Source organism: Equus quagga, chromosome 2 (assembly GCF_021613505.1).
Source record: "Equus quagga isolate Etosha38 chromosome 2, UCLA_HA_Equagga_1.0, whole genome shotgun sequence".
In the NCBI taxonomy this organism is placed as follows: Eukaryota; Metazoa; Chordata; class Mammalia; order Perissodactyla; family Equidae; genus Equus; species Equus quagga.
In genome coordinates, this window is record NC_060268.1 from 129,315,518 (window position 1) to 129,328,366 (window position 12,849).

Below are 12,849 nucleotides of genomic sequence, written 5' to 3' on the forward strand. Positions count from 1 at the left end.
AGAAAAGCAGCAAAGGCCTCTCTCTGCTGCTTAATAATGTTTTGACTGTAAAATCTTGCACTTTTTCAATCTTTATTTTTTTCTCAATACTTTCTTTTTATCTCTGTAGTCTGCTCTTGTTTCCCCATCTTTTATCCCTCAGCTGAGTTAAGGCTAAGCATTCCATTTCCTAATTTACGTTGGAGAAAGCATTTACATTAGCAAGGGTTTGTCCTATTTTGTTTCTGGGAGAACATGAAGCTGCCCGGTGACCAGTGAAGCAGATAGCAGGAGTATCTTGACTGAGAGAGGACGGGGGATAGAAGCCAACCGAGAATGGGGTCCGAATGGCAAAGCATCCATGGGCTTTTCTGCTGCACATCTTCTCAGTTTCAAGAACACAAAACTGCTCTTTATAAGCTCTCTTCCTTCCCCTGCCAGAGTGGTTTTCTCAGCTCCCAAAACTTCGTTTAAACACCTGGAAGATAAACTCAAGAATTTGCCCGTAGTTTTGCTTCGTTGAGCTGAGTATCTGCTGAGCTATTACACTTGCGCAGGAATGCAGCTTAGTAAGTTTTCTCAGATTCTCCGAAATGAGGGTGTGTTCAAGGGTGCATGGAATCACTTGCTATGAAAATCCTTTAGCCTTGCCCTTTTCAACGGCCAGGCTGTGGGATCTTTCTCTTATTTTATTTTTCAAACATTTAGATTTCTTTTTCTCTCTCTCTTTTTTTTTTTTTTTTAGCAAAAGCCCTCAAAGTTGGTAGAAGATGCTTGCAAATGGACTACATCTCAAATTTTCTCATCCTTCCCTTAATATCATGGGAAATGTGACACCAGGGCAAGTCTATGGCTTATTTATAACAGTGTCCTTTGTCTAAAGATGTGACAGATTGTGAATATTTGCTTAGCTTTACTAACATTTCGTTTTGTTTCATTTTGTGTAAACTTTTTAATTGAAGGATAAAATATATTCTGTAAAATGCACAGCTTATAAGCTTACAGTTCAATGAATTTTTCCAAGCTGAACACGGTCATGCAACCAGCACCCAGAGGAAGAAACAGAAAGTTACCACAATCCAAAAGATCCTTTATGTCCCTTTCTAGTCTCTAATCACGCCTCAAGAGTAACCACTATTCTGATTTCTAAAACCGTAGATTAATTTTGCCTGAGCCTGAATCTTTTATGGGTCAAATCAAACCGTATACACTCTTTTGTATCTGGCATTTTTCATTCCATATTTCATATTGTCACATGTAGCTACATTTTGTTCATTCTCATTAAGTTGTTTCCAGTTTGAGGCTATTGTGAGAGTGCTTCTGTGAACATTTGCTGGGTCATGGGGTATATACACAGTAGATACTATCAAATAATTTACCAAAGTAGTTGTACCAATGTCTTCACTAACATTTAATGGAAAGATAGGTATAGTTTAATTTTACTCTTTAGCTTTCTGTGGCATTGTCATGCATAAATTTGTCCAAACTTCCTGGATTATGTATATTTTTCATAAATTTGATTTCTTGGAGTAATCATATCCAAAGTTTCATATCCTTTCTGAGCTTAATTTCCTCTTATTTATTTCTTATTAATTTCTGTATTTGTTTCTTCAAAAAAATTTATTAAACTCCTACTATGTGCCATATACTACTAGATAATGGGATACAAAATAAGTAAGCTATAATGCTTGATTCAAGGGAATTATAATGAAGTGAAGGAGACAGCAATATGAACAGATATATTTTTAATTTATTCCAGTCAAATTTAAAAATCTACTTCCTCAATGTATTACTCCTTGATTTAGTAAAGTAGTCCATTAACAATTTGTCAAATTCATTCATGAATTTTAGATTTTTTTATCATGTGTCCTCCAATAAAAATTTCCAATTTTCAAGGCGAACAGACCCCGTATTTTTAACTCCCTGATACAGAAGTTAACTTGTTTTCCCAAATTGCTTAAAAAAATTTCTTTGATTCTCTTTTCTTAAAGCATGATGACTATAATTACCCACTGTAATTATCCACAGGTCGTAAACTTTAGGGTGTGCATGTGTTTTTTGATTGCTTGTTTGTTTTTTTTGAGTTCAGTATTTTCCAATGTCCTTCTTGGTGATTTACAATATATATTTGGCCTTTTGGGCTAGCACATAAAATTACCATGTTTACATCCTCAAGAAACAATTTATGGGGCTGACCCCGCGGCCGAGTGGTTAAGTTCGCGCGCTCCGCTGCAGGCGGCCCAGTGTTTCGTTGGTTCGAATCCTGGGCGCGGACATGGCACTGCTCATCAAACCACGCTGAGGCAGCGTCCCACATGCCACAACTAGAAGGACCCACAACGAAGAATACACAACTATGTACCGGGGGGCTTTGGGGAGAAAAAGGAAAAATAAAATCTTTAAAAAAAAAAAAAAAAAAAGAAACAATTTATGATGACTCCCAGTTCTCCTTATTGTGACATTCATCCTGGGTGAAGTCGCTGTAAACTTCATGCACATGGCTTTAGCTCCCAGCTCTAAGGTGGTGATTCACAGATCTCTGTTTCTAGCCCACACTCTACTCTGAATTCTAGATCCATGTATAGTATATTTTCATTTGGATATTCTGGTGGCATCTCACATTTGGCAGATAACAAAATATACTTTACCTTTCTCTTCCCAACACATTATTCATTCTGTATTCTCCCTCTTGGTGAATTCATCACTGTGTACATAATTGCCAAAACAATTTTCTAGATGCTTCTAAATACCTTCCCCCCTCCCTTAAATATCACAAAGTCTCACCATTTTTACCTCCTAGGTATTCCTGAATCCATCCTACTACAGCTTAGCAATAGCGTTCAGTGTTCAGGCACTCCTTGTCTCTCCCCTGGATTAATTGCCTGGTCTCCTGGACTGCAATTTTATTCTAACTACTCAAAAGACCATTGCTAGAGCAATCTTTGAAAATGCACACCTGAGCTCGTTGCTCTCACAGTTCTTTAGCATAGCATGTGAGGTATCTCCTGCTTACCTTTCTGGCTGGATTCATCATCATTTCTGCTCAGGTTCCCTGTACTCGTAGTGCCATCTGCAGTGGCCTGCATGCTTCCCTCTCTCTTATGCCTTAGGCCTTTGCACATGCTGTTTGCTTTGCTTATTGTTTTGTTCTGCATTGTTCACAGGAATAAATTCTACTTACTATTTAAGAGTCACTTCCTCTGATAAATCTTCAGTCCCTTAAAGTGAAGGACTTTCCCCTATGCTATGAATAACTCTATTTTAACTCCCGTATAAATTTGTTTCCCCTTCTGACCTATAAGCTCTTTATCTTTGCATTCCTAACATTTAGCACACTGCCTGATGTATAGTAAGGGCTCAATAATATTTGTTGAATGAATGGTTGAATTAATTAACTTATAGCTTAGAGCCCTCCATTTTTATGCTTTGTGATCTTTAAAATCTCTAAATATATTTTGTTCTCTTGCCAGGGTTAAAACTCATATGTTATTTTGCTACCCACTTGCACAGACGGTGAGGTCTTCTTTTTTAATGCCATCTGTGTGTTTCTTCATCAGCTGGAAGCATTTAAGGTCTCCTTAACTTGGAAATCTCAAGTGAGCTTTTTCTTCGGGAACATTTTAAAAAAGATATTAAATAAATATCAGTCCCTGAGGAGCTGAATTCTTTGTACTTTTTCATCCAGAGAAATCCCTAATTGACCCTACCATTTAATTCCTGTTTTGACCTGGTTTAAAATTTTAGGAAATAGACAACCTATGAACCTTTGAATCCAGGGTATCATCGGCTAAAGCCAAATAAAGCAACCACAAACACCACCACAACCTTGTTTAGAACAATGGCATTCATTACTTCTTTTATCTTTGTGCCTATTTACTGCATTAAATTTATCTTTTGGGATGTGCTTTAGGAGAAATGGTCTTGCTCTCTCAATTTCCCTTACCCATACTCTGTAACCTGCCTTTCTTTCCCCTACCTGCTGCCATAATATGTTATTTTTGTTATGTTCACTGCATCTGTCCTTTCTCACAGGCTTTATTGGCTTGCTCTTTGGTGTAATCATGCTCATTAAGGATTCTGTAATTGCCTTGGGCAGAGATAACAAAGCATAGGCTAAAAAGCCAAAATATGTTAGAATTTTTTAAATTTCAAAGTCCCTACAGCATTACAGTTACCACAATTAACAGTCAGATATACACAGCCACCATCAGAGTAAAAGAAATAATGTTTTTAACTTTATCCTTTTTTGTAATAATATATGTTCGCAGACTTTCACCTTTCAGAGACTACCTAAATGTTGACTGTGCCATTCTAAATAGAGAAGTATAATGGGTAAGTCACTTTAGAGGGAATTATATAATTAGTTTAGATTATACTCTAATATGCAGAGAATTTTCTTCAGCTTTTTCTGAATATTTATACTTTTTATTGTTATTCCTTTAAGGAGCTGTGAATCCTTTCAAACATTAAATTATTTATCCTCTAAGTCACACTGAGAGAAATACAGATCATGCTATAAAATTGTGGGGAGTATGAAAATCACTAAGACCATCATGGGGCAAAAACAGTACACCAAGTTTGATAAATTTAAGGAAGAAAGTAATTCTGTACTCTTTTCATAATTCTCTACTATTTTCCAAGTATACCCCAATTCTGATGTATTGCTTAGTCAATCTCATGAGAGGGTTGGCAGAAGTATCATTATCCCCATTTTTACAGATGGAAAAACAGACACTGAAAGAGTAGAAGACTTACCCCACTCGTAGTGCTAATGACAGAGCTGAAACTAGAACCCAGACTAGAAATATAAGGGGCAAATCATAGCACGCCAAGAAACCACAAAGTGGCTTTTCTTGGGTAATTAGTGAGTATGAACAACGGGTTGACAGCTTCTTCTGACTGTCCTCCCTACGTCTCGTAAAGAAGTTAATCTCTCCGCAAGCTTGCACGAAGTAGCAGACAGCCTTTATTTTCAGAAAGGAAGGAACTAAAAATACAGTAGCACAGCCCTTTATTAACCTCAGGCACCATTATCCCAAGGTAGCGGAGTCTTGTGAAAAAATCATGGGATCTGCAATCAGAAGACTTAGGTTCAGATCTCAGTTCTTTTACCAGCCTCTTAATCTCCCTACACTAAACACCTATTTAGTTAAAATGGGGCTAATAACACCAACCTTACTGCTTCAAAGGGTGTTATGATGATCAATAAGACACTATCTAGGAGCACCTTATAAACTATAAGTCATTACACAGATACAAGTCCTCATCCTTGTATAGTAGCAAATAAGGGAAAGCAAATAAGGGCTTCCTGTGCAGGAAAAAGTATACCAGTTGTCAGGATCATGGCTTAGCAGTTACACTGACTTGAATTACAATACGACAAATGCCACCGTCTAGCTCTGTTACTTGGCTCAGGAACTTATTCTCCCTAAGCCTCAGTTTTCTCATCTTTAAAATGGGGAATAATATCTGTCATGAGTTTTTATAAGAATTACATGAGATATTGTATGTGGGATGCATAAGCTATTGTTTAGTTCCCTTGAATTGGTTTTCTTTAAAATAAACATTTTATTTATATTAACAACTTTAGATTTCCAGAAAAGTTGCAGAGATAGTACAGAGCGTTTCCATCTACCTTTCTCCTGGTTTCCTCTATTGTTAATATCTTACATTTGCCACAAAAAACAGGCAAACGTTCATGCATCACTAATAGCTAAACTTTGGGCTTTATTTGGCCTTCACCGATTTTTCCTTGAATGTTTTCTTTCAGTTCCAGCATCCAACCCAGGATACCACATTGCATTTAGTTGTCATATCTCCCCAGTCTCCTCTGGTCTGTGACAGTTTCTCAATCAGTCTTCTTGTTATTCCGTGACCTTAACAGTCTTGAGGAATACTGCCCAGGGATCACGTAGGATGTTCCTTAATCTGGTTTTGTTTGTGGTTGTTTTTTTCATTATTCGACTGAGATTGTGGGTTTCTGGAGAGAATACCAGAGAGGTGAAGTGCTCTTCATGTCACAGTATGTCAAGGGGTACACAATATCCATGTGACATCACTGATGATGTTAACTTTCCCCACTTGGTTAAGGTAGCGCTTGCCAGGATTTTTCACTGTATTTTGAGCTAGTGTTCATTAGCTATCACTTATACAGGGCTTTCTCTTCCCTCTCTTCCCCCTGTTTGAAATGCATTTCATTTATATTTACTGGAAATGTCATCTTTGCAGAAATATCTTCTCTGACCCCCCAAGCTAAAGCAGCTTTCTCCTCTCAAGTCAGTCTCTATGACATTTCACTTTTGTGTTTTCTTCATCGCGTTTATCAATACCTGACGTTGTCTTGTGTATTTCTTTACTGAGTTTATTGTTTGTCTTTAGGCCCCTGTCCCCTCAAACAGGAATTAAGCTTCAGGAAAACAAGGTCCTCATAGGATTGTTCACGTCTGTACACCCAGCAGCCAGCACGAGGGCTAGCATATGCTAAGTGCTTAATAACTATTTGTTGAATAAATGTCAAAGAAAGAAAGATCTGGGGTTAATTTGTTAGTAAGTATTTCTAGAAAAGAGTGGATAATAGCTGAATGGTGGGAGGTTCAATTTACTATTCTTAACTGAATTGGTTTAGTTTTAATGAAAAGGTTAAATGCAATCATCAGCATCTACGGAAATAGGTAATCAACATCCTTGTAATTCAAGCTCTCTTATAATGCACTTAATAATGTGAATGCCAGAGTATTTCTCTGCCTTATAAGGATATGACTGACAAACGTGAGATCTGCTCAGTTGCTATTCATCTGCACCATTGTGACCTTTATTTGCTAATTGGCTCAGCTTTCCTATTGGAGAACTTTATCAGAATCTGAAGGAATGTACAAATAATGGATGCCCTTGGTTTTAACTTATAGCAGACTTCTTAGTGTCTGCTTTCTTTTCATTTATATTGGCAGAAAAATGGAGCTTCTTTGTGTAAATCTTTCTCCATAACCCATTGTAAGGAAACTCTCTTTTTATTTTCTTCCTCAGGACTTAAAATCTCCAAATCAGAGGGATGAAATTGCAGGAGCCCGGGCCTCCTTGAAGGAGAACTCCCCCCTCTTGCATTCAATTTGTTCAGCTTGTTTGGAACATTCTGATGTTGCTTCCCTCAAAGCCAGCAAGGACACTGTTTGTGAAGAAATTCAGAATGCCCTCAATGTAATTTCAAATGCTTCTCAAGGCATCCAGAATATGCTGGTCCCGCCAGAACCCCAGGCAGCAACTCTGGGAAGTGCCCTTGATGAGCTGGAGGTAAGCTGAGAGAAAGGTAAAATGTGATTTGATGTCCCAATATCAACATAAATAGAAGTGGGTTTTCAGATCCATGTGTTGGAGTTTAGAGTATTAGACTTCTGATTCCTTTGCATCTTTGTCAAGGAAGTCAGTGAATTTAAATTGTGATTGTTAATTAGATTGAAATGATGACTTTATTTTACATACATCAACTTATGAAATGTGGGATTTACTCATTCCACAAATACTTATTATTGGTACTGTTTTTTGTGCTTGTGATATAATTGATCACTGCCCTTGTGAAGCTTACACTCTAGCAGGGGAATATAGGCAAAATCCCAAATCAGTAACATTGTAGATAAGTAAATGGTATAGAATATTATGTTGGGAAAGTGAGATGTTATCAAAGGCTTGAAGGAAGTTAGAGAATTGGGCAGATGGAGATTTAGAGCAAAAGCTTGAAGGCATGCCCCCAGTGTTTAAGTGACAGCATGGAAGCCAGGGTGCCTGGGTGGGGAGAGCGAGGGGATGAGTGATAGGAGCTGAGGTCAGAGACCCAGTGGGGCCAGATTATAGCAGGCCATGTAGGCTTTTTAAGACTCTGGCTTTTACTCCAACTTAAAGGGGATCCATTGTAAGGTCTTAAGCAGAAGTGTGACGCACTGAGACTTGAGTCTTAAAAGGCTGCATGGGGAGCATAGACTGCAGGGAAACAAAGGGAGAAGCTGAAAAACTAGGCAGGAGGCTATTGTTGTAACACAGCTTCCACCTTTGCAGTTTAAATGTACCACCTCATTCCACCTCACATTTTAATTTGGACTAGAGTGGCATCAGTGAATATCAAGGCTAAATTTTGTAAGTAGAGCCAGCTGGATTTGACAGAATGAATGTAGGATTTGAGAGCAAGGGAGGAGTCCTGGCTGGTGTTGCAGGCTGGGTGCTATCCAGAAGCACACAGTGGATGGAGTTTGCTACATGAGGTGTTATTAGGAATTAACATGTGTGAAGAGAAGAGGGAGGGAGTAGGACAGAGCAGAGGAAGAAGTGGACCTGTGAGCCAGACTCACAAAGCCTGGACCAATCAGCAGGGATCTCTGGAGAGAGCATTGCCCTTGTGGGAACCTTGTCAGGCAGAAATAGCTAGACCTTTTTGTGACTTTCAGACCAGAAGCAGATCACCCTGCCCTGGGAAGGGCATGACCCCCAGGAAGTGGGAGTGGGGAGCAGCCCCTTGAAGCTAAGGCAGATTCTGAAGGAACTGACAGCGGGGGGCTGTCTGCTGGCCTCATTTTCCACAGCTAGGCAGCAAGTCCTACCTGGAAGGGGGATGAGCAGTACCCCTCTCTACCTACCACAGATAATTATAAGGTTTTGGGGTTTTTTTTTGCGTTGAGCAACTAGATGGATGACGTTTTCATCAATTATGATGGGGAAGACTGTGTGTGAAGCTGGTTTTGAAAGAAAGATCAGAAATTCAATTTTCAACATGTTGAGTTTGGGATATTTATCAGACATTCAAGTGTGATATTAAAGATCGTTGGCTACCGAAGTCAGACATGTAGTTGCTTAAAGGGAGGCAATGTAGTGTAGTGCTTAAGGATAAGTGTTGTGGAGCCCAAATGCCTGGGTTCCTATCTCAGCTGTGGCACTTACTGCCCATGTGGCCTTAGGAAAGTTATTTTATTAACTCTCAGTTTTCTCACCTATGAAATGGGGATGGTAATAGGACTTAACTTGTTATCAGAATCATTGAATTAATAATGAATAATAAGCATAAAAATGCTTAGAGCAGTGCCTGGCACATAGTAAGAGCTCAATCAATCTTTGCTCTTATTATCATTAGTGGAGATGACTATTTGGAAGCAGATTCCTCTGTAATGAAGAAATCAATGCAATTAAATTTACTAAAGTTTTACTGATAACTTAAAAAAAAAACTAAACTCATAACATAATTCCTATATTGTTCCTAACGTTATTACTTTAATGATAAACTTACTGGATACTTAATTTACTCAAATTTAGAATAACCTTTCTGGGGGATTTTTCTTTAGTTACATATCTTTAAATAGGTCTCTTCATTTCTAATCCAACATTATTAAATTTCTAATTATCGGCAGTCATGTGAAAATTTATTAAATTTCTAACTATTAGTATCTATGTGAAAGTTTTAGGAACTATTTGTCTAAATATGGTAGAAGATTAGTGGTGACTCCTTTTTTAATTTAATTATTTTATTGAGGTCATATTGTCTTATAACATTGTGTAATTTCATGTGCACAGTATCATACATCAGTTTCTGTATAGTCTGCATTGTGCTCACCACCAATAGTCTAGTTTTATGTGTCACCATACATACATGCCCATTTACCACTTTCACCCTCCTCCCCACTCCCTACCCCTCTGCTAACCACTAGTCTGTTATCCTTATCCACGTGTTTGTTTATCTTCCACGTATGAGTGAAATCATGCGGTGTTTTTTTTTCTCTGTCTGGCTTATTTTGCTTCACATAATACCCTCAAAGTCCATCCATGTTGTCGCAAATGGCACGATTTTGTCTTTTTTATGGCTGAGTGGTATCCCATTGTATATATGTACCACATCTCTTTATCCATTCATCCATTGGTGAGCACTTGGGTTGCTTCCAAGTCTTGGCTATTGTGAATAAAGCTGTGAAGAACATAGGGGTGCATAAATCTCTTTGAAGTGTTGATTTCATGTTCTTTGGATAAATACCCAGTAGTGGGATAGCTAGATCATATGGTATTTCTGTGTTTTATTTTTTGAGAAATCGCCATACTGTTTTCCAAAGTAGCTGCCTAGTTTGCATCCCCCCCAGTGGTGTATGAAGGTTCTCTTTTCTCCACATCCTCTCCTACATTTGTTATTGCTTGTCTTATTAATTATAGCCATTCTGAGGGGCGTGAGGTGATATCACATTATAGTTTTGATTTGCACTTCCCTAATGATTGAATATATTTTCATATGCCTGTTGGCTATCTGTATATCTTCTTTGGAAAAATGTCTGTTCCTATCTTCTGCTCATTTTTTGATCAGGTTGTTTGGTTTTTTGTTGTTGAGTGTATGAGTTCTTTATATAATTTGGAAATTAACCCCTGTCAGATATATGTTTTTCAAATATCTTCTCCCAGTTGGTAGGTTATTTTTTCGTTTTGTTCATGGTTTCCTTTGCCTTTCAGAAGCTTTTTAGTCTGATGTAGTCCAATTTGTTTATTTTTTCTTTTGTTTCCCTTGCCTGAATAGCCATAGTTTTTGAAAAGATACGGCTCAGACTGGTGTCGAAGAGTGTACTGCCTATATTTTCCTCTAGGAGTTTTATGGTTTCAGGTTTTATATTCAAGTCTTTAATCCATTTTAAGCTAATTTTTGTCTATGGTGTAAGATAATGGCCTACTTTCATTCTTTTGCATGTGGCTGTCCAATTTTCCAAACTCCATTTATAGAAGACACTTTCCTTTCTCCATTGTATGTTCTTGGCTCCTTTGTCAAAGATTAGCTGTCCATAGGTGTGTGGTTTTATTTCTGGGCTTTCAATTCTGTTCCATTGATCTCTGTGTCTGTTTCTGTGCCAATACCATGCTGTTTTGATTATTATAGCTTTGTGGTGTATTTTGAAGTCAGAGATTGTGATATCTCCAGCTTTGTTCTTTTTTTGCAGGGTTATTTTGGCTATTTGGGGTATTTTATGTTCCATATAAGTTTTAGGATTCTTTGTTCTGTTTCTGTGAAAAATGTTTTCTGAGCTTTGATAGGGATTGTGTTGAATTTGTAGATTGCTTTAGGTAATATGGACATTTTAACTATGTTTATTCTTCCAGTCCAAGAGCACAAAATATCTTTCCATTTCTTTGTGTCTTCTTCAATTTCTTTCAACAATGTTTTATAGTTTTCAGTGTACAAGGATTGTATTCTTGACTTTTCTTTCTGCTAGTTTGTTATTAGTGTATAGAAATACAACTTATTTTTGTATGTTGATTTTGTACACTGCAGCTTTGCTGTAGTTGTCAATTATTTCTGATAGTTTTCTGGTGAATTCTTTAGGGTTTTCTGCATATAGAATCATGTCATCCACAAACAGTGAGAATTTTACTTCTTCCTTTCCTATTTGGATACATTTTATTTCTTTTTCTTGCCTAATTGCTCTGGCTAAGACTTCCAGTTCTGTGTTGAGTAAGGGTGGTGGGAGTGGGTCCTCTTGTTTTGTTCCTGTTCTCAGAGAAATGACTTTCAGTTTTTCACTGTTAAGTATGATGTTGGCTGTGGGTTTGTCATATATGCCCTTTATTATGTTGAGGTACTTTCCTTCTATTCCCATTTTATTGATAGTTTTTATCATAAATGGATGTTGGATTTTATTGAATGCTTTCTCTGCATCTATTGGGATGATCATGTGATTTTTATTCCTCATTTTGTTAATGTGGTGTATCACATAGATTCACTTGCAGATGTTGAACCTTTCCTACATTCCTGGAATAAATCTCACTTGATCATGATGTATGATACTTTTATTGCTGTGTTCGATTTGATCCTTTTAATTATTCTTTTAGCTTTATTTCATTTATTTTTGCTCTAATTTTTATTATTTCCCTCCTTCTGCTGACTTTGGGTTTTGTTTGTTCTTCTTTTTCTAGTTCTTTTAGGTGTAGTTTAAGATTGTTTATTTGAGATTTTTCTTGTTTGTGGTGATTCTTTCATAATACCCCATGATCTAATCATTTGCCCTGTGTAATGAGTGCTCAATGAACTTGTCCGTTAAATGTGCCTTGTCTTCATAATAAGATTGAAAGCTCCTTGTGGGAAAGACCATGTCTCTTACTATTTTTATACCAATGATACTAGTAGAATATTAGGTCCTCCATAATTTAACATGCAACATTTCTTGATAGCTAAACTCTTAACATGAATTTATCACTTAATTATTACAGAGTCTCTATAAGGTAAATATTTTTATTTTGTTTTACAGAAAATAAAACTGAGACTTACATAGGTTATGGAACTTGCTCAAGCAGAAGTCTAGTGAGTAGTAGTAGCCAGAATGTGAATCTAGTCTCTCTGATTCCATAAGGTATTTCTAACTTCTGTGCTATATTGAATTCTCACAGATAGAACTTAATGTACTTAATTAAAATTCAATACAATCTATGCTAAGATTCTTAGCCTATATGAACCACTAGAGAAATTATAAATGTAACCAAGTCCAAAAGATGGAATAACTTTTTAGTGAAAAGGTCTTTGTACCTGGGTCATTTGAGTAGAAATAGTTTGTATTTGGGGAATGGCTAGTATGATGAGGTGAAATTTGCTAGAGTGGACAGATAAATTGTACATCATATTTTTCATAGCACTAAACAGAATCGCATTAGGGGATGCTTGCATAAGAGATCCACTTTACCCAGATACTGCATTCTATATTCTTAACGATTATAGAAGAAGGCAGAAGATTTCCAAATTGTTCTTCCTTCTGGGACTTCTCTTTTCTTACTTTAGTTGAAACTGGCTGCTACAGGCAATAAATGGCAGTGGTTAGAAAGGAGGAGAAAGAGTGTCTGTGTGTGTGTGTGTGTGTGTGTGTGTGTATATAG

General features: G+C 37.2%; 1 protein-coding gene across 3 annotated transcripts in view; it reads left to right on the forward strand.

Moving 5' to 3' along the window:
- The window catches only part of CTNNA3 (catenin alpha 3), a 1,485,947-nt gene that overhangs the window by 322,655 nt on the left and 1,150,443 nt on the right, over positions 1 to 12,849 (forward strand). For all 3 annotated transcript variants that reach the window (XM_046655293.1, XM_046655294.1, XM_046655295.1), the window contains one exon: positions 7,003 to 7,266. In XM_046655293.1, coding sequence (XP_046511249.1) covers positions 7,003 to 7,266 — 264 coding nt within the window. The remainder of the gene's footprint in view (positions 1 to 7,002; positions 7,267 to 12,849) is intronic.